Source organism: Conger conger, chromosome 5, assembly GCF_963514075.1.
Source record: "Conger conger chromosome 5, fConCon1.1, whole genome shotgun sequence".
Classification (NCBI taxonomy): Eukaryota; Metazoa; Chordata; class Actinopteri; order Anguilliformes; family Congridae; genus Conger; species Conger conger.
In genome coordinates, this window is record NC_083764.1 from 66168551 (window position 1) to 66195661 (window position 27111).

Here is a 27111-nt window from a genome sequence, read left to right on the forward strand (position 1 = left end):
ATTGTACTGAACAGCAATCAATGTGTGCTTGAAAATGAGTACTTAAATGTCACACAAAAATCATTTCATAATATACAAGCCATGCTTAGACATAATCCAAAGCCGTTTCCTTGTGTAACATTGTATGACAAATAGACTACACAACACGCAAGAGAAAATACAAAATGGTTTTGCTCACTTTTTTTCCCTCCAATAAAAGACAAGTATAAAACATTTTTTATCGGGATTTATTTTGTGTTAAAACATGCAGTAATCAGACAAACACAAATAATTACAAATGAATAAATTAGGAAAAACGGCGACGACACAAAATGTTATATTTTGCGTCCGAGCAATCGTTTTCTTGCTGTAACATGTGCTAAGGTTGCTCCCATTCCCTGCTTTGCAGAAACAGTCGTTCTGGAACTTTCTGGCAAGTCTTTCTTTAAAAAAAAAAAAAAAAAAAAAAAAGTTTCAAACGGGACCGCGCTGAATCCCTTCTGAAATGTAGTGCACAAAGAACGCAGTTCCGCCAGCGAGCTGCGGGTGGAGCCATCCACACTGCATTGTCACAGAGAGGCCGGCACGGCGTCCGGAGCGGGAGCCCCGGCACTGGCCACGCCCCCACGCATCAGTCTTCAGAGAGGAGACGGTGCAGGTGGTCCGCCCTCCTCTTCAGCACCTGCCGGAAATCGCCCTGGAGACAGGAGAGCGTCAAAGGCCTTTCCACAACAATCGACATCAACGGGGGGGGGGGCGGGTAACATTTCACCTGCCGTTATAAATGTGGAGTCCCCCCACGCCCCGGTCCCTGTGGAACACAGCCTCTGCCTTTTAGTTCCCGACAGGGCGCAACTCAGCAGGTTTGACCGAGCTTAGCTTTTCAAATAAGAACCAGTATTTGACTTGGCCAGACAGTCAATGGGACCTTTTTGTGCGGTTAAACTCTCACCGTGTCAGAGAGTCTCTCCAGGTAAGGAGTGAGCTTCAACAGCTCTCTGTCATCCGCCTCTCCAGCCCAGCTGCGAATGGGGATCATGTTCATCACCTGAGACGCAGACACAGACACCATCACAGACCATCACAGACTACCAAAAACCATCACAGACACACACAGACCATCACACACCATCTCACACACACACAGACCATCACACACCATCTCACACACACACAGACAGACAATCACAGACCACCACAGACCATCATCTTCACACCCGTAGTGCTCTGAGAACCAGCACGACTCCAGTAGGAAACAGGTTTGGAGTGAAGAGGGCAGGTGGTTCACAGAGAGGCTTCCAGAAGAAGCTTGCTTTCTCAGTCCAGGGTTAAGGGTTAAGGGTCAAAGTCTCTGGTAGCGGTGCGACCCAGGGAGAGGGAGAGGGGGATGGGGATGGGGGATGGGATGGAGATAAAGACTCACGTGGTAGGGGAAGGTGTGGGGAGCGTTGTCCAGGACCACGGTTTTGGACAGGTCCCGCTGCAGCAGGCCCAGGTCCTTAACGTAGTGACCCTGAATACACAGGCAGTCCTCCTGGTACAGCCGGTGTCTGCAGAGGAGAACCAGGCCAAACTCAGAAAAACTGGGAACTATATCAAAATTAGACAAGGGAGTGAGTTAATCTGCTGTTGCTAAAGTCTGCCGACAAGGACAGAATCACTTTTGACATCAAAAAGACCAGGACAGATTTTGCTGTTGGATGGAAGCAAATTATTCCGTCACATTGATGGCCAATGCAGGCACCAACTTTGACTTTCGTTTACCATCCACTAGATCATGTGCATCCACTAGACCATGTGCATCCACTAGACCATGTGCATCCACTAGAGTGCAAAAACATGGCACCATATGGATTTGTTTCTGAATACTGAGACCTTCTTACCGGAACAGGTTTTTCTGAGGGTCCAGTAAATCCACAATCTTTTCCGCATACTCCCTTTTAGCTGATGTGTAGACAAACATCTAATAAAGAGAACAAACACACACATACACACACACTTGAGCCACTGAAAAAACATGTCCCTTGAAGAAAGATTTGTAAAAAAATCAAGACAAAAAAAAGCATAACTTTGTTATAAATTGAGGAGAACGCTCTCCCCAAAATTGCAAAAATAATGCCAATAAAACTCAACTGGAAATATGATTTCACTTAATTCAGCTACAGTTCAAGGCAGGATTGTTAAAGGACTCGCAGAAGAACAGGGTATAGTGTCAGACGGTTGACAATCTCACGGTCATTAACACAGGTAAGTGTTGATGAGGTTGTGTTAACTACACTCACAGGAAGAGTGAGGAAGTGCCGGGGGTGGGGTGTGGGGGTGCCACACACTGGTCTTGAGAACCAGCTGCACGAGAAAAGGTGCATGCCGCACGGAGGTCTTACCTCAAACATCTTTGACATCCGCTGCAGAAACGTCCGGAGGTGGGGTCTCAGGACCACGTACACCTGCGAAAGGAACCGCGTCTCGTTACCGCCATTTACCCACAGGGCCACAGCACAGCATAACAACACCACCCAACTCCAGACCCTGCCTGTCCTCTCAGCTCTTCCGACTCTCCTCCTCTGTGATTCTGGCTACTGTCGGCTCCCCGGATGAAACGGCACCTAACCCTTACCTTAGTGCAAGACCACAGATACGCGATTAGAATGTCCTTAACATTCTAATGCTGCCGTAAGGATCACTACTGCAGCATTCTAGAACACCAACCTAGAACGTTCCAAAGAACCCGCTCCTCAAATGGCAGTGAGCAGTAACAGTGACAGTGACAGGAGCAGTCACAGTGAGGGGAGCAGTCACAGTGAGGGGAGCAGTAACAGTGACAGTAACAGGAGCAGTGACAGTGAGGGGAGCAGTAACAGGAGCAGTGACAGTGAGGGGAGCAGTAACAGGAGCAGTGACAGTGAGGGGAGCAGTGACAGGAGCAGTGACAGTGAGGGGAGCAGTGACAGGAGCAGTGACAGGAGCAGTGACAGTGAGGGGAGCAGTGACAGGAGCAGTGACAGGAGCAGTCACAGTGACAGGAGCAGTGACAGTGACAGGAGCAGTGGCAGGAGCAGTGACAGTGAGGGGAGCAGGGGAACGTCTGGCTTCACTTACTTTGTACTTGTGACTCTGAAAGTAAGTGTGAAAAGTGTACTCTGCGTTATCAAGGTGACTGAGCGTGCTGAACACCAGGGTCCCATCCTGTAGAACAAGCACACAGGGGGAAGAGAGAACTACATTACCCACAAATCCACAGGGCCAAGACTGAAATCTACAAGGGAGAAGATGGTCTATATTACATATATAGTGTGCGTGTGTGCGTGTGTGTGTGCGAGAGACTCACCAGGTCTAAGACCAGTGTGGCTTGTGGGGTGCTCCGGGTCTTGATGGGAATGTCTCTCACACAGGGTCGGGACTGCTGGGAATGTGCTGGAATGTTCTTGATGAAGGCATACCTGTGGGGGGAGGACATGGCTGCCACTGATCTCCACGGAAACAACAGCACTACGCAACCTTTCAGCATGTGAGGGAATGTCTGTACATTCTTTTACTGTGCCATACAATGCAAGAGAACACACGTGTCCAGGAGTTACAAAACTTACGTTAAAAGAACAAATAATATTCAGTAATTCTAGACTTTTACTCATTTTTTTAAAACTTGAAAAAAAATTCTTAACTAATTTTTATGACTGCTGAATGATTTTGTTGATAACTGTCATACTCCACAGCACATTCCTAATACATGTGAATGTGTGTCAAACATTTTATCTTAGACCATGAAGCGGGTTTTGTTTGTGTAAATATGAGAGGTTTGCTGAGGAGAAGGGCACTCACGGGTTGAACACGTCGTTGGTCTCGTCATCAGACAGAGGGCTGAGGGAGTCGTAGCTGAACACACACTGCTGCTCACCACCTGGGGACTGCTCACCTGCGCGCCACACACACACACACCTGTCAGCACACCTGTGCCACACACACACACCTGTCAGCACACCTGTGCCCTACACACACACACACCTGTCAGCACACCTGTGCCCTACACACACACACACACACACAGACACACCTGTCAGCACACCTGTGCCACCCACACACACACACACACACACACACACACACACACACACACCTGTCAGCACACCTATGCCCTACACACACACACACACACACACACACACACACACCTGTCAGCACACCTATGCCCTACACACACACACACACACACACACACACACACACACCTGTCAGCACACCTGTGCCCTACACACACACACACACACACCTGTCAGCACACCTGCGCCCTACACACACACACACACACACACACACACACACACACATACACACACACCTGTCAGCACACCTGCGCCCCACACACACACACACACACACACACACCTGTCAGCACACCTGCGCCCTACACACACACACACACACACACACACACACACACACACACACACACACACACACACACACACACACACACACACACACACACGTCAGCACACCTGTGCCCTACACACACACACACACACACACACACACCTGTCAGCACACCTGTGCCCTACACACACACACACACACACACACACCTGTCAGCACACCTGTGCCCTACACACACACACACACACACACCTGTCAGCACACCTGTGCCCTACACACACACACACACACACACCTGTCAGCACACCTGTGCCACACACACACACACACACAGATCTCCAGGTGCAGTGTAACAAACATGAGTGTTACAGCAGGGGGGTGTTACAGCAGGGGGGTGTGGGACATGCCAGACCCACCCCAGTATCCCAGAGTGCTTCGGGGCGCTCACCCTTCAGTGGGGTCAGGACGCGGACGACGGGTGAGTAGATGTTCCGCACGGCCGGGTTGGAGGACAGGGTGGAGCAGTCCTCCTGAAAACGCACCCTCAGCTCACCCCCCCGGACAGGGGTCTTAAAGTCCACATCTACCGGGGAAAAGAACAGGCCGTGTCAGAGTGTGAGTGTGAGTGTGTGTGTGTGTGTGTGTGTGAGTGTGAGTGTGTGTGTGTGTGAGTGTGTGTGCGTGTCTGTGCCTGTGCGTGCGTGAGTGTCTGTGTGTGTGTGAGTGTGTGTGTGTGTGTCTGTGTGTGTCTGTGCGTGCGTGAGTGTCTGTGTGTGTGTGTGTCTGTGTGTGTGCGCGTGTGCGTGAGTCAGTGTCTGTGCGTGTGTGCGTGAGTGTCTGTGTGTGTGTGTGTGTCTGTGTGTGTGTGTGTGTCTGTGTGTGTGTGTGTGTCTGTGTGTGTGTGTGTGTCTGTGTGTGTGTGTGTGTGTGTGTGTGTGTGTGTGTGTGTGTGTGTGTGTGTGTGTGTGTGTGTGTAAAGGCTGTTCTCCTGGTCCCTGGCGGTCTCACGCTCGGGGCACCGGTCTCACCTGTAGCATCTCCGCCCCGTGCTGCCACTACCCTCCTTCGAGCCCGCGGCGGGATTTTGGGGCGCTTGGCAACGGTGGGGACGTTCTCCTCATCAGAGAACTGCAGGGAGCACTCTATGATGGCCTCTTCTCTGCGCTACACACACACACACACACACACACACACACACACACACACACAGAGACATACACATACACAGACACACACACACATAGACACACATAGACACACAGACACACAGACACACACACACAATGATGATCATGAGTGATAGTGATAATAATTCCCACTCTTAAACACTGACCACAACTCAAAGGGCTTCACAATGAAGGTGGGGACACTCGGCTCAACCACCAGGGTCAGCACGGCTGCCATTTTGTGTCAGACGCTCACCACACATGAAGACAATGATTTTTTTAGCCAATTAAATCAGAGGATGATTAGGACGCAGATAATAGGGAGCCAGTTTAGGAATTTATCCAGGACTCCGGGGAACCCCCTACTCTTTGAGATGAGTGTCATGGGATCTGTAATGACCACGGTGACACTGTTAACAAAAGATGGCACCTCCCATAGCTTAGTGTCCCCATCACTGCACTAGGGAATTGGGGTTTATTTGACCAGAGGGAAGACCGCCCCCTACTGGCCCACCTCTTCCAGCAGCAACTTAAGAGACCTCCCATCCAAGTGCTATTTTACCACGCCTGGGACAGAATACAGCTGAACTACTAATGCTACATTCCGAACCTGGATTTTCCACCTCGGACCAGTTTTGATATTTTGGAGAAAAAAATTGGTCAATGTCAATGGAGTTATGCCAACGAATCAGGTTGAACCAGGGGCGGGATTATCACAAACAAGGAAACGGAAGTACAAGTTGCATATCAATAAAGAAGATGGCGCATCCCAAAATAGCTCGCTCTAGTGAAAATATCTCTTGCCAACACATACATTCAACGCTACTGAAGATTACACATAACAGTCAAGTAAAGACCATGCAAATAAATTAAAGAGAATCCATATGTCGGAGACGTAGCACCGCTATTTAATTAGCTAGTTAGCTACCGATGTTAACGCAGACCCAAACCTGGGAATGCGTTTTAACGTTGGCCAACTTAACTGGCGTTTCAAAACAAACACTGATCAGCCAGCATTAGTCAACTTAACGTTGTCTGACTAATTTGGCTGGCTTTCGCGTAGCAACAGCATTGATATGACCTAGTCATAAATACATTGCTTCTTGGTTAATCTATAGGTTTTATGCTAGCATGTTAGCTAGCATGATTTAAGTCCCGCGAGCTAACCTATTTTCATTTAAAACCAAACCGCCATAACTAGATATCTAACATTAAAGTCACACGCTGGGATTTTTCCCACATAACAATGCTAATAAATGTTAACTCAAAATCAAACAGTCCAGTCCAAGTCCTTACTGTTGCTCTTGTTCTTACTGCCGAGCGAGGCCGAAGGCTGCGCCGAGTGGGAGTTGGGGTAACGGCGGCCTCCATCGATGGACGAACGGGTGTTCTTCCAGATCGAAGTATCATTTTACTTTGATGAAGGAAACCTAAACCATCAAACTCAACCACGATGACTAAATGGTTTAGATATCGAACTTTTGTGTGGTAGCTAAACAAGTTAAAACCTCAACGTTTAATCTCACTAAACACCGTTTACGCTTGCGCAACCAGTTCGCCGTGGTGCCTATTTTGGTTTAATAATTTAAATCTGCCGCTAGGACTACAGCCCTGCTGCTGGTTGGGCGGCGCCTCAACATGACGTGATGTAACGTAATCTGTAAGCGCCTACACAAAACCGGAGATACTTGATTACAGTAACACCACTTTGATCCAGAATAAGTAAAGTACGGTAAGCGAAGATGTATACATTTTAAAAAATCAGAATCTCGAGGAATCATTTAACGTATACCGTTAGGGTAGCCTGTAGCTGGTGTAGCGAAATGGGATATATACACATATGTATAAGTCCAAGTCACTGCTAATTTTATGTTGACATTTGCCCTTTCACTCAGGTTTGGTTATGCATTATGACATTTATATTACAGACAAAATGCTTTGGTGAGAGTTACACCGGTAGAATTAGACAAATATGACCACCTCTTTTTGTCATCATGACACTTTTTGGAGGGCAATGCTTAAGTCCAGCACTAACTGAGCGCTTGATGTAATTAAGTTTAATGTACAACTGCCACATTATTTCTGTATGTAGAAACAATGAGGGAGTAATTACTCCATTGAAGTTACTGAAGTAGCTATGAACCAAAAAGGCAACACACAGAAACACAAAAATAATACCAGAACTACACATCTTTAATTAATGGTCTGCAGTGTTTATTTTAACAGTTGAAACATTCAGGCCTGTTTTTAATACCCCTGGGGTGAATACAGAATGAACTACAGTTCTAACTGTAAACTTTCAAAATGTTTCATTAGTTACAAACCAATATTTTTCCCCAAACCCAAGTGCCAAGTATCTATTAGGCATGGCATATGACAAAAATCCAAAACAAGATCGACTCACAAGAAATTTAATTTGTGTAATCTGTCACTTCTGTGGTTTTGCAGGGGAAAAGACTTCCCATGTGTCAAGTCAAATCTAAAGTTCTAAGGGAACCATAGGATATAAACGTTAACTAGTGGCCAAGGTGCATGACTGGGACCCAGAAGGTTGGTGGTTCAAGGGGACTGTCCCTTGCTTAGACTAATCAACTGTAAATCGCTTTGGATAATTTGGAGTATTTATTTATTTAAATTGTCATTAAAGTACTTTGTCTTAAAAAGGAGACGGATACCTAAGGGAAGGTTATCATTTCACATTCTCGGTGTTCCCTCTCTGCTGGAGGACTAATGTTTTAAGCGAAGGATTTAATGTTTCACAGCCATGTAGTGGAAATTAAACGAGACACAACTCTGATGAATAAAGCAAAGCCCCCTGTGCCTTGCTGGTCACCCCTGTAATACTGGAGTTATAATTACAATACTTATAATTATTATAACTACATTATCATACATCCGTTCATCAAATGCATAAAATGCCTGGGCCTGTGGTGTCAATGTCAGGCACCAACCTAGCATCCAGTCGTGAAATACAGGCCAAGCCGTGTGCAACAAGCCCTGCGCAGGCGCCGTCCCCTTCTCAGAGAACAGCGTCAGGGAGCGATAGGTAACATGACACCGTTACCGTGGCAACATTTCCGCGTATCGCCGCTAAACGGAATAAAGCTCGAGGAAAATAGGGAGGTAAAGTCCCGCGAGACTGGCCATCCCAGGATAGAGTTTTGTAGTTGCATTTGGTACACACATCTGATCATAAGCTCGTAACTACGAATTTTTTTTTTTTTTTTAAGCAACGAAAAGCCGCATAGCGATCATTTGCGGATGATCTGGAGACATGTCATTTTGTGTTTCTAGAACGATATAATGTTTCATTCGCTTTAATTTGCAAACCAGAGGTAGAAGTGCATTTCCTGAGAAGTCGAACACGAAAGCCCTGCCCGTGTGTGGAAAAAATGACCCAAGACATTAAACCTGTTCCTCCTGCCTGCAGTTTTTTTTGTTTTTGTGTTTTTTTTTCCAAGGTCACTTACATACAATTAATTTTCTGGGTGAAGACAGGGCGTTACAATTTTTTAAAAGCACAGTATTAAACTGTATAAGGGTGACGAAAACACAGAGCATCCTGGGGCACATAAATCTAACCTCAGCCAAAGAAACAGCGATTCGCTTTCACGGAAGCCCTCGTCTTGATTGGACACTCCGTCTCTACACCAGAGCAGAGAGAACGCGAACGCACTGTGGCTGCAGTTCCGGAGGCAGCCACCAGAGGGAAGTGACAACACTCAAAACGATCCAGAGCCGCAGGCGCGTCTCACTGCGCGCTGTGCCACCGCCACTTAAGGCCTCTTGTTACACAAGCGACACAGGCCACTGTATGAAGGTATAAGGTCATGCATTTCATTTGTGCGTCTTCACAGGAGATACTGGACATACCAGCAAATTACAATACACAACGCATACTCCACATTCCAGAGAATGACCCGAGTGCCTTTGGTTTTATCCGTTTCTGATTGTCAGCAGTTTGTATGCTTTGTCAACCGCGGCAATTGAACAGCAAGCAATAAACATTAAAAAAAAAAAAAAATTAAAAAAAAGACTTTTCCCACTCCCACCACCGACCCCATAAACACACGTTCAAAACGCAGTAATCAACCGATCTGCTCTCGAAAAGCTAGAATTCGGGTATAGGCTACAAAAGGTCTCCAAGGAACAGACACAAGTAGTTAGTTGTCGTCAATGTCGTTGCTCACCTCCCGGACTCGCATCATTGTCCGTTTCCTTGACGGGAGACCAGCCAATCAGCCGACAGCACTGGCAGCTGCTCCATGAGTTCCATCGCTCGACAAAGACGCCAAATACAACGCAGAAAACTCGGCCACGTGAAACCTGTTGCTATGGCGCATGGTAATAGCCGGTTGTCGGGGAAACCAAAGCGCGAGCGAGCAGGCAGACTCCTTGTTAGCTTCATAATGGAAGATAAAAAATCGACTTCGCTGAAAAAGGACCCGTTGCACAGGCGCCACTGTTAGCATAACTGTGATCAACAGAGCCGCAGGCACGTATGAGCAGATCTACCTGAATAACATTGGAATCCAATAATGCCCAAGGCCACGCGGAGGCAAGAGGACAAACGGGAGATTACAAAGACCGCTAGTAAACCTCCAGACAATGAGTCCAACCTCTGCCTGTCAAAGCGGAAAGCAACCTGCAAATACAATCACATTGATATTAAGCACTGTCCAAGAACACAACCAAGATTATACCTCAAAAGACCATTCTGAACTTGTTGTCCAAAAGTGAAATTAAGCAGGTTCCTGCAAACCCTTTGCGTGAGGTGGGGGGGGTCTTACATAAGAAAGTCTAGGCTTTCTATGAGGTATACAGTGTTGCAAAATCACACAACAGGCCCTGAGTCTGCCAGCCAACCCCTTTCCCACTACAAGTGAAGCTTGAATTCCTCAGGATACACACATGCACTTGGGAAAAGCCACCGGAGGTCCTTTCACACACCACCCTCTCCTATGGTCTCCCACAATTCCGCCAGTGTAATATAACGTGAGGACCATCTGCATCTAAAACCACAGACTAACAAGAAGGGTCCTTCTGGAGCCTGGAGGTAATGGAGCTCGCCTCCCGTGGCCTGGCACCGGTACCAGCACCTGGTACAGAGGAATTGAACCGATCACCTACATCAGGGATTCTCACAAAGGGCAGGCTTTAACCACACATTTACACACCTGATTCTACCATCTACTACGAATCAACCATTAGTCTTTGCTCAGGACCTGGGCTGCATCCGAAATCGCACACTACACACACTGCACACGCTACACACTACTCACACTACACTCACTACTCACTACTCACTACTATGTTTCAATGACAATCAGCCTGAGATTTAGTATGAGTAGTATGCCAGGATGCAGTTTCAAATGCAGCCCTTTATCAGTAGAATCAGGTGTGTAACTGCTTGATTAGTAGATTCTGGTGTGTAATTGCTTGATTAGTAGAATCAGGTGTGTACCTGCTTCATTAGTAGAATCAGGTGTGTAACTGCTTCATTAGTAGAATCAGGTGTGTAACTGCTTCATTAGTAGATTCAGGTGTGTAACTGCTTCATTAGTAGAATCAGGTGTGTAACTGCTTCATTAGTAGGATCAGGTGTGTACCTGCTTCATTAGTAGAATCAGGTGTGTAACTGCTTCATTAGTAGAATCAGGTGTGTAACTGCTTCATTAGTAGAATCAGGTGTGTAACTGCTTCATTAGTAGAATCAGGTGTGTAACTGCTTCATTAGTAGAATCAGGTGTGTAACTGCTTCATTAGTAGATTCAGGTGTGTAACTGCTTCATTAGTAGATTCAGGTGTGTAACTGCTTCATTAGTAGAATCAGGTCTGTAACTGCTTCATTAGTAGAATCAGGTGTGTAACTGCTTCATTAGTAGATTCAGGTGTGTAACTGCTTCATTAGTAGATTCAGGTGTGTAACTGCTTCATTAGTAGAATCAGGTGTGTAACTGCTTCATTAGTAGAATCAGGTGTGTAACTGCTTCATTAGTAGAATCAGGTGTGTAACTGCTTCATTAGTAGAATCAGGTGTGTAACTGCTTGGTTGGAACAAAAGCCTGCTCCTACCCTGGCTCTCTCCCTGTCCTACATGATTGTCCACTGAATGGGGGGCAAAAGTCCCCACAACAATAAATAAACCCAGTAGCCATTCTGCATCCCATCCCCCAAAAACAAAGACTTTCAGAAATACTATTACTTTGACATACAAGACAAGTTAAAACTAACACAGCAACATACACCAGATATAAAAACCCCAACTAAATAAGCTTGCATTTCTGCCATAAAAAAAAAGACAGAATAAAATCCCTACACTAAAATCCTAACCTCAAGGTTGGTTTTCTGTTCATCTGCCAATATCTTTGCCATTTTAAATAATGTGATGATAATGTGTGTGATTGAATACATTTGCATAGTTAAGTACAGTCCTGGCCCCCTAAGCAAAAGCAGGAGGTTATGACTGGACATGAGCAAGTGATGTCATGACGACCATAACCAAGGAAACCCCAAGCTCCACCAATCACAGAGGACGCTTTTAACAATTCTGATGGTCTGAGCACAGTTCTGATACATTCCATAGTAGCCCTATGGAAATAGAGCTGCTTCAGACACTGGTGTTGAGGACGGTCTCCTCTGCTTAAATCACTGCTCGGGGGTATACAGGCACTGGTGTTCAGGATGGTCTCCTCTGATTAAATCACTGCCCTGAGGTATGCAGATGGAATCTTGCAGTAAAAGGTGGAAAGGACTCAAATCCCAAATGTCAAAGTTTGCGGGACAGCGGCCGCACGGCTCTCGGGCCTTGACGGCGGGTTTGAGATCCCCGTCGAGCGGGGTTCACTCCGAGGTCGAGCGGGGTTCACTCTGAGGTCGAGCGGGGTTCACTCCGAGGTCAAAGGGCAACAGTTGAGACGAGCCGAGCCAATCCTGCACGAGGGCCAGTGCCACAAACAGATGAGCCTGAAGGTCACGAGGTCAGAGCTCACGAGGTCAGAGCTCACGAGGTCAGAGGTGAGATTTGGCGCAGGACAAGCCCTGCGTTCAGAGCAGAACAGTGCCTGCAAACAGCTCTGCTGACCTCTGTACTACACCGTACTGTACCGTACTACACTGTACTGTACTATACTGTACTACACTATTAAACTACTGTGCTACACTATTGTAATAAACTACTGTGCTACTCTACTACACTGTGCTGTATACTGTACTACACTGTATTGTAGTACACAGTACGAACACAACCTTAAACAGGTTAGATTCCATAATTATTACAATGCTTTCTTAAGTCATGAAGAAACATATACTTCCGTAGAATAAAATAGGATGTATTTACAAATGTCTTTCAAAAAAATCCAAAATATATACTCAATAAGTAATAATGTCCATATTCAACCAAATTAATAATATAAGATTTAAAAAATCTTATCTTTTTTTTTAACTCTCTGTTCTTCTGTTAGCAGGTGTGTAAACAGTGTATATAAACTATCTGTTTTAGTTTTTTTGTTCTAGGGCAAATCTCTCCTTTTTGGGCAGGAAATAAATGATTTACAGGCTTTGAAAATGATAAACTGCCTCTGATATCTCAAATCCATTTGGCGACTGAAGAGTAGAAATAAAGAGAACAGAGTGAGTGACCAGGCAGGTCTGTGTGTACAGGGCACTGTTCCGCTCTCCGATTGGCCGGTCGGTGTGCACTGCGCACAGTTCCGCTCTCCGATTGGCCCGTGTTTGGCTGTGGTTGGCTGTGAGGTTGCTATGGAGATGAGCTGCTGGAGCAGGATGAGATAGGTGTCAGGGTGGGGGCCTGGGATTTGGGGGAGGCGTCTGACGCTTTGCTGGACGGCCCAGCAGGCTGGCACAGAACAGGTCCGTCTGCCTGGGCAAACAGCACACCTGGAGGGGGGGAGGAGGGATGAGAGGGGGGTATCTATTAACCTTTTATTAACCAGGAAGTCTCATTGAGCTCATTAACCTTTATTAACCAGGAAGTCTCATTGAGCTCCAGAATCTCCTATTCAAGAGAGACCTGGCCAAGGTAGCAGCCAATACAGTATCAATATACAATAAAACAACACAACAACATTACAGACACACTTTAAAGCAGAGGCGTCCACTCTTCTCCGAAAAGGCCCAGTGTGGGTCCAGGTTTCTGTTTTAGCCCAGCAGCACCAGATCTGCTGACATTGGGCTCGACAGAAGAGCATGATTAGTTCATGAGCAGAATGTTGGGCTAAAACAAAAACCTGCACGCACACCGGGCCTTTTTGGAGAGATTACAGTCTCATGCAAAAATGTGGGCACCCCAGATCAAAAAACCTTTTAGAATGAATATCTTGGTGAACAGAAGCAAACCTGACCTCTGAATGGTGCAGTTCAAATGGTAATGGAACAGGCAGCTGGGGACTGTGGTGGCCATTCCAAAACCTTAATCCATCTTTACGGATTACAGTTACAATACCCAACCTCTCTTCAACTTCAATGTCTGGACTGACCGTTGAACATTAGCCTCTAGGATTTCTTGATATTTGGTGGAATCCATTCTTCCTTCCAATCACATAATATTTCCAGTGCCCCCAGCTGCCACACAACCCCAAAGCACAATGGATCCACCTCGATGCTTCACAGTTGGCAAGGCGTTCTTTTCTACAAAGGCTTCACCCTTTTTTCTCCAAACTTTCTTTGGTGGTGGCCAAAAAGTTTAATTTTGGTTTCGTCAGTCCAAAGCACATTGTTCCCAAAGGCTTCAGGCTTCTCAATGTTTTCTTTTGCATGCTTCAGAAGCTTAATTTTGTGTTGAGGTCGTAGGGAAGGCTTCTTTCTGGCCACTCTGCCATGCAAGTCTTTGTTGTAAATTGTATTGTTGTCCTGAGAACAGCTAGACCTGTGCCTGCTACTCTTTTTGTCCATCTGTTGCAGTGATGCAGCATTTCCCAGCAGGTCTCAGGCCATTCTATCTGAACACTTTCTCGTTCTTCCAGACTTTGCCTTGACTTCAATGTTTTTTTTCTCTTCCATTTTCTCATGATGTTTCTGACAGAGGAAACAAGCAGTTTGAAACATTGAGAGTTTTTGTAGCCTTCTCCTTCTTGAACCATCTGCATTCTGACATCCTTGGACAACTGTTCACAGGAACCCACAGTTGTCAACAGCAGACAGAACAGCCACTGCAGTCGGATACTTTAGCATTATATTCACGGGGCTCAGGGTTGCTTCAGTTCACCAAGATATTATTTGTAAAAGGCTTTTTGACCAGGGGTGCCCAAAGTTTTGTATACGACTGTAAACCAGATGCCTCCTGTATTTCCTGCGTTGTACTTGGTGCTTCCCTGTTCCACCTGTGTTTCACCTGTTATTTTTACCTGATTTTCATTTGGTCACAGCTGGTTCTTCTAAGTCTGCATCAACAGTGTTTAACTAGGTTGTGTGTGGTTTTCATTCCAGCTTTCAGCTCCTAGTACTATGGTACAGAATTACATGAATGGCATTCAGCAGATGCTCTTATCCAGAGGGATGTACAACAAAGTGCAAAGTACATACCCATAACCAGGGATAAGTGCTTTAAGTGTGATAAGTGTGTAGACCTGCGTGTGAGTCAGTGCGAGTCAGTACCGGTGTAGACCACCCCGTTCAGTTCCACAGACATGCTGATGCTGCTGGTGGCACCAGTGGTCAGGTTTAGGGCGGAGTCCTGCCTGTCATCTGCAGGAAAGACACAGGCCACACCCCGTTACCCAAGCAACAATGAAACCCCAGTCTTGTCTTATCAGAAAACCTGTTTCTATAAAACCCTCAGACTAATGTTTCATTCATTCCGTCACATCGTTCACTTTTAACGACTGTTAACCTTTTTACACTTCCTTAAATACGTAGAGCTGCCTGTGAGAATGGTAATGAACACCACTCACACACTCTCACACTCTCACACTCTCACACTCTCACACTCTCACACTCTCACACTCTCACACTCTCACACTCTCACACTCTCACACTCACACACTCACACACTCACACACTCTCACACTCTCACACTCTCACACTCTCACACTCACACACTCACACACTCTCTCGCACACAAACACCGTCTCACCCGGGGTGCGGATGTGGACGCTCATGGGTGTGTGTGTGGTTGCCATGGCGAGCAGGCTGTGCTGCAGCGCCCCCTGCAGGAGAGGCCGGTGTTCCTCGGCTGGCACGGCCATCTTCTTCTCCAGCGGCTCGCCCGACTCCAGCCGCGCCCTCAGCTGCTCCAGGGCCACCATCTGAGCCGCCACGGCTGCCTGCACCGCCATCGCCTGCGGCCCGGGCCCCGCCATACCGCCCACGGCCTCTGGGGGGGCGACACCGCGCAACGCCCTCACCATGCGAACCGGCCGGAGCGACCTCAAAACCCACGCGCAGGAGACCCCGGTCCGGGAGTGCCAGTGCCGTTTCTGGTTTTCGTTCCATCTGAGCTCAATCGCAAGAGTCTGACGGAGGATTAAAGGTCTGAGGCTGAATGTTCTGGACGGTGAAACGCTGAGTGCCTCCAGCACATGGTCTCCTGCATTCATTACACCGGATTCATTTAAACCAATTAAAAGGAATCCAGTTTCGTACATGTAGGCTTGGATGGAGCAAAAACCAGGACCGTCTCTGGCACTTCAGGACCAGGATTGCCTACATTTACATTTACATTTACATTTTAGTCATTTGGCAGACGCTTTTAATCCAAAGCGACTTACAAGTGCATAGGTTCTACCACAAGTCAAAGCATCACATCCAGAACTAGAAAAATACACCTGGACTGCTGTTCTAAACATATAGTCGTCATCATAAGTGCAATTTTTTTTTTTTTTGAGGGGGGGGTTAGACAGGGATAGGGGTATCAGAAGGGGGGGGCGGGGTAAATCAGGAGGGGGGACTAAGGTAGAGTTTGAAGAGGTGTGTTTTGAGTCTGCGTCGAAATAGGGGGAGGGATTCTGCTGTTCTGACAGTGGTAGGCAAGTCATTCCACCACTGCGGAACCAGAACGGAAAACAGGCGTGAACGTGCAGCTCGACCGCCAGGTGCCCGTAGAGAGGGAACCGTAAGGCGACCAGAGCTGGCAGACCGGAGTGGTCTAGCTGGGGAGTAGGGAGTGATCAGGGATTGTATGTAATGTGGGGCAGTCCCCTTAGCAGCCTGAAATGCCAACACTAGGGCCTTGAATCGGATGCGTGCGGCAATAGGAAGCCAGTGGAGGCCAATGAGAAGCGGGGTGACATGAGCCGACCTGGGCTGACTGGTGATCAAGCGGGCTGCAGCATTCTGGACCAGCTGGAGGGGCTTGATGGCGCACGCTGGGAGACCGGCTAGGAGGGAGTTGCAGTAGTCCAGGCGGGAAATGACGAGCGCCTGGACTAGGAGCTGGGTGGCTTTCTCCGTCAGGAGATGACGGATGCGGCGTATATTAAACAGAAAGAACCTGCAGGTTCTGGCAGTGGAGGATACTTGTGGAGCCAGGGAGAGGCAGTTATCAAGAGTCACCCCAAGATTCTTTGCCGTACAGGAGGAGGAAACTACAAAGTCCTCCACAGTCAGTGAGAGGTCGATTGACGGAGAGGACTTAGCAGGGATGTAGAGAAGCTCAGTTTTGGCAAGGTTGAGCTTCAGGTGATGGGAAGTCATCCATGCAGAGATATCAGCCAAGCAGGCAGAGATCTGTGTGGTGATTTGGGTGTCAGGGGGGAAGGAAATGAAGAGCCTACCCCGACTGTCAACTCATAACAGTGTCAGACCCTGCAAATCCCCACAGGGTCTGGCCCATCCATGTCTGGGTCTGGTTTCACCGATCACTCCTGCTTCAATTTGCTTCATGCACAGATTTATGGTAATTGAATAATTCCGAGTAGAATCTCCTGATGCATCTCCTTATTAGATCATGTTCGTTTCTGCAGTGGTAACAGAATTGGTAGCTGGTATTTACCCAGTAATAATTAGGTAATTAGCGGCCAGGGTTGTAAATCTCACAACAATTTCATTACGATTCTTAAGTAGGTATAATAAAGTAAAAATGTTCCTAATAAAGTGCTCAGTGAGTGTATTTTCAAGAAGTGCCATGTTTAAGTGTTGCAGAGGAATCTGGGGCATTGTGTGAATCAGGGAGGCTCCCTTCTCCTTAGTTAAACAGTAATGGTTTATTGTTCTCGGTGACCCCTTTCTGTTTGGAAGAGCGCCCCCCCCCCCGCTCCCTTCCCCAGCAGAGTAATGCACGGCAGGAGTCCTGTGTGTATTTTTCTACTTATCGGTGTCTGCCTCGGTATAAAGATGGGTCAAAACCTAACCGTTTCAGAGAACTACAAATGCTTGTGCTTCTCTCCATAATCATAATCATAAAGCTGGACCAAGACTGAGGTCTGCGTAGGCCTGAAATACTCAGAACCTCTTCAACAAGTGACTTTTTGCCATTTTAATTGACTATAAGATCGAAGCAGTTGAATTGCCAATTTAAGATTGATGGATTTTTACACCCCAAAGCATTACCTCTGAAGCCCCTAATTTAAGCCGTGCCCTCTCCCCTCTCCCTTCTCCCTTCTCCCCTCTCCCCCCCCCCCACATGACCACACCCCTTCCTCACCCTTCCAGGCCCTGCCCAGTCCAGGGGCGGAGAGCTTGCGGGAGGACAGCATGGTAGGCGTCCCATTGGGCGAGTAGGCGAAGAGGGCGGAGCCGCAGCTCTGGCGACGCCCCTCCCTGCGGTTGCCGTCGACGGCAGCCTGAAGCTCGCTGTGGCTGCTGAGGCCCCTCCTGTCACATTCCAATGGGTACAGGTATTTCACGTACCTGTCACAGGGGTCAGAGGTCAGAAACATTACAAAACAAAAAAAAACAATGGGCAAACTCTCTAGCGAACAGTTATGTAACAGTCTAACAATAGTTACATAACATAGCATAAAGGTTTTCGTTGAAATGCTTCAAGTAGACCGTATATCTTATCTTTATTTTTCAGTTTATTTTACTTCAGAAAAGTTAAGACAATTCTGTATTTTTTGGTAAAAACTGGAAAATTGTTCTGGATGTGATGCTTTGACTTGTGGAAGAACCTATGCACTTGTAAGTCGCTTTGGATTAAAAGCGTCTGCCAAATGACTAAAATGTAAAATGTAATCTAAAATGTTCTCTATTGATGGTAAATGGTTGGCATTTATATAGTGCCTTTATCCAAAGCGCTGTACATTATACAATTGATGCTTCTCATTCACCCATTCATACACACACTCACACACCGACCGCAATTGGCTGCCATGCAAGGTACCGACCAGCTCGTCAGGAGCATTTGGGGGTTAGGTGTCTTGCTCAGGGATACTGAGTTAGTCAACATGCAACATGGGCTGAAGTTAAAAGAATGGCTGTGGGTTTTACTCAGTGCAGTTATCCTGCTTTGTGAAATACCCCCCAGGGCTCAAACCTGGGACCCCCAGATGCCCACCCTGCTGAAAAAAAAAACAGCTTAAGCTAAGTTTTGAAACAGCTGGTATCTGGTTTGGCAGCTTCACACCCAACATGATGTGACGAGCTAAAGCTGCAGTATGTTTAGAAACAGCTGGTAGCTGGTATCTCAAGCTGATCATAGCTGGATTTTACACCAGGGCAGACTGGGGCCAGGACTCAAACCTGTGACCCCCTGGGGCCCAGACTGTACCACTCACTGAGTCCGGAGGGTGAAGGCAGCACTGGTGATGGAGGTGGGCAGGTTGAGGCCCTTGGTGACCTCCCTCCACAGCTTCCTGTTGATGACCTCCACCAGACCCCCCTTCTCTGTCACCAGCTGGTACAGTGTGAACAGGTCCAGCACCTGCTTGGCCATGATGGGGATCCTGTTCACTGGGGTCCCTGAGGTGCGGTACAGAGGCCAAATAATATCACTGCTGCTGCTACGACACCAACTACCTCCACTGCTACGACACCAACTACCGCCCCGACTAACTCTACTGCTGCTAATACTACTGCTGCTACCGCTACCTCTACTGCTGCTAATGCTACTGCTGCTACCTCTACTGCTGTTAATGCTACTGCTACCTCTACTGCTGTTAATGCTACTGCTGCTACCCCTACCTCTACTGCTGCTAATGCTACTGCTACCTCTACTGCTGCTAATGCTACTGCTGCTACTGCTACCTCTACTGCTGCTAATGCTACTGCTACCTCTACTCCTGCTAATGCTACTGCTACTACTGCTACCTCTACTGCTGCTAATACTACTGCTGCTACCGCTACCTCTACTGCTGCTAATGCTACTGCTACCTCTACTGCTGCTAATACTACTGCTGCTACCGCTACCTCTACTGCTGCTAATGCTACTGCTGCTTCTGCTACCTCTACTGCTGCTAATGCTACTGCTGCTACTGCTACCTCTACTGCTGCTAATGCTACGGCTACCTCTACTGCTGCTAATGCTACTGCTGCTACTGCTACCTCTACTGCTGCTAATGCTACTGCTACCTCTACTGCTGCTAATGCTACTGCTGCTACTGCTGCTGCTGCTGCTACCGCTACCTCTACTGCTGCTAATGCTACTTCTACCTCTACTGCTGCTAATGCTACTGCTGCTATGGCTACCTCTACTGCTGCTAATGCTACTGCTACCTCTACTCCTGCTAATGCTACTGCTGCTACTGCTACCTCTACTGCTGCTAATGCTACTGCTGCTACTGCTACCTCTACTGCTGCTAATGCTACGGCTACCTCTACTGCTGCTAATGCTACTGCTGCTACTGCTACCTCTACTGCTGCTAATGCTACTGCTACCTCTACTGCTACTAATGCTACTGCTGCTACTGCTGCTGCTGCTACCGCTACCTCTACTGCTGCTAATGCTACTTCTACCTCTACTGCTGCTAATGCTACCGCTACCTCTACTGCTGCTAATGCTACTGCTGCTACGGCTACCTCTACTGCGCTGCTATTGCTACTGCTGCTATGCTACCGCTACCTCTACTGCTGCTAATGCTACTGCTACTATCGCTACCTCTACTGCTGTTAATGCTACTGCAACCTCTACTGCTGCTAATGCTACTGCTACCTCTACTCCTGCTAATGCTACTGCTACTACTGCTACCTCTACTGCTGCTAATGCTACTGCTACCTCTACTCCTGCTAATGCTACTGCTGCTACTGCTACCTCTACTGCTGCTAATGCTACTGCTGCTTCTGCTACCTCTACTGCTGCTAATGCTACTGCTGTTGCTGCTGCCACCACTGCTGCTAATGCTACTGCTGTAGCTGCTACAGCTACATCTACTGCTGCTAATGCTACCACTGTAGCTGCTACCCCTACTACTGCTGCTGCTGCTGCTGGTACTGCCACTAATGTTATTGCTATTGCTGCTACCGCTAATGCTGCTGCTCCTGCTTCTGTTTTTCTGTTGTTACCATCTATCACCCCTAGGTGGCAGTGTTCATTTATTTGCAAGCTATACAGCAGTATCGAGCTCAGCAGGCAAACATCAGGGCCTGCACTCTTTATGAAACGCACGCACGCACCTCTCTGCTGCATGAAGTTGAACAGGTCATCCAGAAACTCTTTCCGCTGTGGGTTGCTGTCCAGTCCATACAACTGCAGGAGACAAACAAATTCACCAAACATATTCACTGACTGCACACTGCTCTGTGACTGTAGCTCATTTACAGACATACTCGCTGACTGCACGATCATTCGGCCGGCAAAAGAAATCACCTTGGTTTATCAATATTATAATTTTTTGGTTTGTGTTCTCATATTTTTGGAGGGATTACATGAAAGAAAACACAAATAGTGCACAGCTGGGAAAGCAGAGCAGTACTCATTTCAGAGTGCTTCTGGAAGTACTGCTGCAGAGTCTTAATTACAGGAAGAGGATTACACTGGGTCATTAAACAGCTCTCTCTCTCAGAGTGTGTGTGTGTGGAGAGGTCAGGGACCATTCAAACAAGCCCACCTGACTAATCACTATCCAGCTGTGTAAACTGACTGTATGCAAAAGAAAAAACACAGAAACAGTGGGTGCAAAGGGTTAGTGTGTTATGTGTGTATGTTGTGTGAGTGTGTATGAGAGCCATTCAGCATATACCTGTAAATTCACATTCGTACTCACACTCTCACACACACTTCCTGCCTGCTAACCCCAGTGCATGATCTCAGTGTTTTTACAGGGTCAGAGTAGCTGCACATGGTGATGTGGTTCAGAGAGATCCACACAGTCACAACACAACAGCAAAATGAAATGTTTTGCCGTTTTGGTTTTGTTTTCAGAAAGTGTGCTTTGATATTTCTTTCTTTTTTTTTTTTTTTAACATGAAGACACAATCACTCCACATGAAATCAATTGCCTCCGGTTACCAATAAAAAACCCATGACAGATGACAGAATCATGCTGTTCTAGCTGATGTATGTTCATGTAAATCCCATAGTAAAAACAGGGCCTGGGGGGAATTTCACAAAGCAATTCCGCAGAATAACTGTGCAGAGTTAATAACTTCAGGTTTTACTCAGTGCAGTTATCCAGCTAACTCAGTAATCCTGCTCTGTGGGTTTTACTCAGTGCAGTTACCCAGCTAACTCAGTAATCCTGCTTTGTGGGTTTTACTCAGTGCAGTTACCCAGCTAACTCAGTAACCCTGCTTTGTGGGTTTTACTCAGTGCAGTTACCCAGCTAACTCAGTAATCCTGCTTTGTGGGTTTTAGTCAGAAACTGGTTTCTGCTGGCCAACTGAATTTGCACACATTCAACCAGCATTTGAGTTTTACTCCAGTCAAACAAAACATGACACCACGTCATCTTCTATTGCCCAGAAGGGTTTGTGTAGCTTTTCGAGTTTGGCTTTATGCAGTATTCCTGCGGAATATTTCACTCAAGGGGATTCAAACACAGTAGCTTTCCGCTGGCTAGTTAAACTCCTTTATGGTCACCCTCATACAAGCACGGACCTTCATTCCCGAACAACCCAACATATCCCAGAATGCACAGAGACCTCGTAAAGTACTGATACAAAAACACCATCACATTCCCTTACACCCTTCCAGCACATGCTCTTTCGCTGAGTCAGCTCCTCCTACAGGTCAGCTCTTTGTGGGTGTGACCCCAGTGTGTAGGGGATGTGTAGGGAACGGGCCTGGGACTAACTCAATAAGTAGCTGTCATTTGCAGTTTTCCACTCCACTCCACTCCACTCCACTCCACTCCACTCCACTCCACTCCACTCCACTCCACTCCACTCCACTCCACTCCACTCCACTCCACTCCACTCCACTCCACTCCACTCCACTCCACTCCACTCCACTCCACTCCACTCCACTCCACTCCACTCCACTCCACTCCACTGTTCTTTCAGACCAAATCTCAGGCAAGTAATTCTGAAACGCTGTATGGGATTTTACAACACAGACACACACTCATGCGCACAAGCACACACACAAATTTCCTGAGTAAATTTCCATTCCCCTTTTTTAGGCAGCTCATTTGTTTGTGGAAGAGCAGGCTGCAGGGCGGAGGATTGCCGCCGGGGAGTGAACCCCAGAGCCACGCCCACACAGCCACGCCCACACAGCCACGCCCGCACAGCCACGCCCGCACAGCCACGCCCACACAGCCACGCCCACACAGCCACGCCCGCACAGCCACGCCCGCACAGCCACGCCCGCACAGCCACGCCCGCACAGCCACGCCCACAGCCACGCCCGCACAGCCACGCCCACACAGCCACGCCCACAGCCACGCCCGCACAGCCACGCCCACAGCCACGCCCGCACAGCCACGCCCACACAGCCACGCCCGCACAGCCCTGTAATCTACAGTAGTTTAGTGGTTAAGGTAAATGACTGGGACCCCCAAGGTCGGTGGTTCTAATCCCGGTGTAGCCACGATAAGATCCGCACAGCCGTTGGGCCCTTGAGCAAGGCCCTTAACCATCGCGGTTGATAGCGATAGTCACTTCACAGACCTGGGACATCCCCCGATTCAGGCCAGAAACGAACAACGGCAGGAAACGCAGTCGCAACCAGCCCGTGTCACTCCAGCGCCAGGGTTACCCAGCAACAACCTCGACCGCAAGGTCTGTCAGTCAGGATCAGCGCTAGGGTTACCCAGCAACAACCTCGACCGCAAGGTCTGTCAGTCAGGATCAGCGCTAGGGTTACCCAGCAACAACCTCGACCGCAAGGTCTGTCAGTCAGGATCAGCACCATTCCCCCATTCTTACAACCCGCGGCTGGTCTTTTTCATCCGTTTTAACGACCAGTGTTGCGAACAAACTGAGGAAAAAAAAGAAAAAAAGAAAGAATGACTGTTCGCATCCACCCCTTCCCGCTACGCTCCTTTAATGTCTAAAACGAAAAAGGTTAAAGACAAAAGGCGACCTTTTTATTGCCATGTTTGCCATCTCTGTAACTTATACTTTGTGCCGAGCCGGCATGAAGGAAACAGGGGGGAGCAGCACGTCCGGGTGTTGCCATGTCAACGCGGGAGAGTCCAGCTGGTTATGCAACATCAGCGCAGTTCAGAGGTGAGGTCCCAGCTGCCAATCTGTCTTGTTACAGACGCCCTCCCACCGGAGTGTGTACGTGCCCTTCAACCAGCCACTGCGTCTCAAACAAACGTCTTCTGGCTGCGTAAACACCACCCAGCCTCAGACACGCTACAAAATGAGGCAAATTACTTTCGCCATCAGGCAGAAAAATCTACCTGGGGTGGAGGGTGTGCATGCGCTGGAGGGTTTAGATGTATATTCTGATACCTGCTTTACATTCGCTGTTAGCAGCCTACTTTAGTGACTTTTAATCTAGCCTATTTCATCTAGCATAAATTTACATCAGTGCATTCAAAGAGCAAAACATGTGGGTATACCTGAGACAGAGCACACCTGAGACAGGGCACACCTGAGACAGGGCACACCTGAGACAGGGCACACCCGAGACGGAGTACACCTGAGACAGGCGTACCTGAGACAGAGCACACCTGAGACAGAGCACACCTGAGACAGGCGTACCTGAGACAGGCGTACCTGAGACAGGCGTACCTGAGACAGAGCACACCTCAGACATACAGAGCACACCTGAGACAGAGCACACCTGAGACAGACAGAGCACACCTGAGACAGAGCACACCTGAGACAGAGCACACCTGAGACAGAGCACACCTGAGACAGAGAACACCTTAGACAGAGCACACCTGGGACAGGCACACCCGAGACAGGGCACACCCGAGACGGAGTACACCTGAGACAGGCGTACCTGAGACAGAGCACACCTGAGACAGAGCACACCTGAGACAGGCACACCCGAGACAGGCACACCCGAGACAGGCACACCCGAGACAGGCACACCCGAGACAGGGCACACCTGAGACAGACAGAGCACACCTGAGACAGACAGAGCACACCTGAGACAGACAGAGCACACCTGAGACAGAGCACACCTGAGACAGGGCACACCTGAGACAGAGCACACCTGAGACAGAGCACACCTGAGACAGAGCACACCTGAGACAGGCACACCCGAGACAGGGCACACCTGAGACGGAGATGCCTACCTGTCTGAACTGCTCCTCGTAGGTCCAGTCTGCATGGTCCTGGGCAGCTGATTGGCTGTGAGGTTCACGGGGGGGCGTGGCCGAGGTGAGCCGCGCCCTCAGGGCCGGTGACTGGGGAAGGGGGCGGGGGGGCAGGAGCAGGATGCCCCGCCCTGGAGTCACCCCCCCCGGCCCGCCCACAGGAGACCCCCCCTCCTCCCCCTCCAGCCACCCCCCCTCCCACTTCTGTGTCCTGCAGCAGGGAGGAGATAAAAAAAATAAACACTACCACTTTGAGTCAAATACAACATAAGATCATTAAAAATACAAATGAACAGAAAGATACAGTATGTATATCCATAAAAGGCAGGTTGCAGGACCCCAGGCCTGAAGCACACCTGGGTCGAATACGTCATTTTTTTTTTTCAAATACTTTTGTACACTTTACGGAGCTTGTCTGGTGTATTGGAACCAATGAAATACTCTCAAAAAGCACAGACCACACCCAGCACAGACCACACCCACCCGCCTGGTCCTCAGGGTCTGGCTCAACTGGCCTGAATGGCATAATGTTCTGTTGCTTAGCGCCACGCTACTCTATGTTATGTTATGTCAACTCACACATGTTCGTCATCAGAGCCCATCAGGTCTTTGTAATCCTCCTCTTCCTCTTCCTCTTCTTCCTCCTCCTCCTCCTCCTGCTCCTCCTCCTTGCCACTGCTCTGATTGGACGAGGGGCCGTCGCGGGTCATCTGAGCATGCTCAGGCTCGGGGGCGGGGCCTTCCCTCGGCTCCTCCGCGGGATTGGCCGACAGGGAGTGGTGCGGCTGCTGTGATTGGCCGGCCTGCAGCTCCATCAGCAGCTTGGCCCTCTGCTGCCTGTGCAGGGTCTCCATGACGGCCTGGAGCTTCATCCCGCCCCCTGCCGCACACAACGTCACGACTCCTCACGACTCCTCACGACTCCTCACGACTCCTCACGACTCCTCACGACGCCTCACGACGCCTCACGACGCCTCACGACGCCTCACGACGCCTCACGACTCCTCACGACTCCTCACGACTCCTCACGACTCCTCACGACTCCTCACGACTCCTCACGTTAGGTGTACCCCCTGCCTTACACCACAGGTCCGTCTGTTACATTTAGAAGATTAATATATTTATTTAGATCAGAGGTCTCTGTCCTGCCTCTCTGATTGGAGGATGTAGTCGTCCTGTGGTGGTATCCTGGTCACCGCGGGAGTGGGCGGAGCCGGCAGCCGTGGCTGGGTCTGGTACAGTGCCCCCGGTGCACTCTGGGTAACGCCTCCATCAGGTGCTGAGAGAGAGAGAGAGAGAGAGAGAATGGAATGACACAACCACGTTCAGCATTACATTACATTATTGGCATTTGGCAGATGCTCTTATCCAGAGCGACGTACAGTTGATTAGACTAAGCAGGAGACAATCCTCCCCTGGAGCAATGCAGGGTTAAGGGCCTTGCTCAAGGGCATATCTACTCCATCATGAGACAATGATATATGACAGAGTTTGCGTAACAGAAGCCAGTGAGGGTAATAAACGCAGCGTTATCACACTATCGTGCTATCGTGCTAAATGGCAGGGCAGGTGGGAGAAAGAACAGCGAGCATATTACAGCTAAGCTTTGCCAAGTCCGTTGGAAATTCTCACGACATAAACACTGTCAGCGAGTTCATATTCCGCTGGATCCCTTGTGCAAGCGCCAAGCTCCACTTCTCCCTGGTGAGGGCAGAACTTCATTTTCATACATTTAATGCAATAAACAGACAAACAAAGAAATGCATAAGCAGTGAGTGTGTGCTTGTCCAGCACATTCTAACACCAGAGGAGCGGGACTCTGTGTCCGTGACGACACCATGGGCCCATGAATAACAACCCTCCCTGCTTAAAGATTAACAGCATTGTGTCGCATCATAACAATAACTTTAAACGTCACTCCTTTCTGCACCTTGCACCACTGCTACAGAATGCACGTACGGAGAAGCACCAGTTAGAATGGCAGACAGACACCGCCTCCTTGTTTAATATTGATGAGCGGTGCTGTGAGCGAGACCACGCCTCCA

General features: G+C 48.4%; 2 protein-coding genes across 3 annotated transcripts; both read right to left on the reverse strand.

Moving 5' to 3' along the window:
• Nucleotides 1-237: 237 nt before the first annotated feature.
• LOC133129406 (CTD small phosphatase-like protein 3) lies at nucleotides 238-10262 on the reverse strand. 2 transcript variants are annotated; one of them, XM_061243475.1, is made up of 11 exons: nucleotides 9707-10262; nucleotides 5379-5514; nucleotides 4799-4933; nucleotides 3799-3892; nucleotides 3308-3419; nucleotides 3079-3165; nucleotides 2364-2426; nucleotides 1863-1942; nucleotides 1403-1529; nucleotides 932-1027; nucleotides 238-676 (listed from the first exon to the last, which is right to left on the reverse strand). In XM_061243475.1, the coding sequence occupies exons 1-11, from the start codon at nucleotides 9722-9724 to the stop codon at nucleotides 611-613; spliced, it is 1014 nt and encodes a 337-aa protein (XP_061099459.1). In that variant the 5' UTR covers nucleotides 9725-10262; the 3' UTR covers nucleotides 238-610. The 2 variants fall into 2 exon arrangements, with proteins under 2 accessions (XP_061099459.1, XP_061099458.1); XM_061243474.1 differs by lacking the exon at nucleotides 9707-10262 and adding an exon at nucleotides 6813-7139 and having other exon boundaries at nucleotides 239-676.
• A 2865-nt stretch (nucleotides 10263-13127) lies between these two features.
• LOC133129665 (AT-rich interactive domain-containing protein 3A-like) lies at nucleotides 13128-26010 on the reverse strand. The gene is made up of 8 exons (XM_061243902.1): nucleotides 25646-26010; nucleotides 25046-25277; nucleotides 21024-21096; nucleotides 19190-19373; nucleotides 18105-18323; nucleotides 15610-15902; nucleotides 15132-15221; nucleotides 13128-13415 (listed from the first exon to the last, which is right to left on the reverse strand). The coding sequence occupies exons 1-8, from the start codon at nucleotides 25936-25938 to the stop codon at nucleotides 13276-13278; spliced, it is 1524 nt and encodes a 507-aa protein (XP_061099886.1). The 5' UTR covers nucleotides 25939-26010; the 3' UTR covers nucleotides 13128-13275.
• Nucleotides 26011-27111: the final 1101 nt, after the last annotated feature.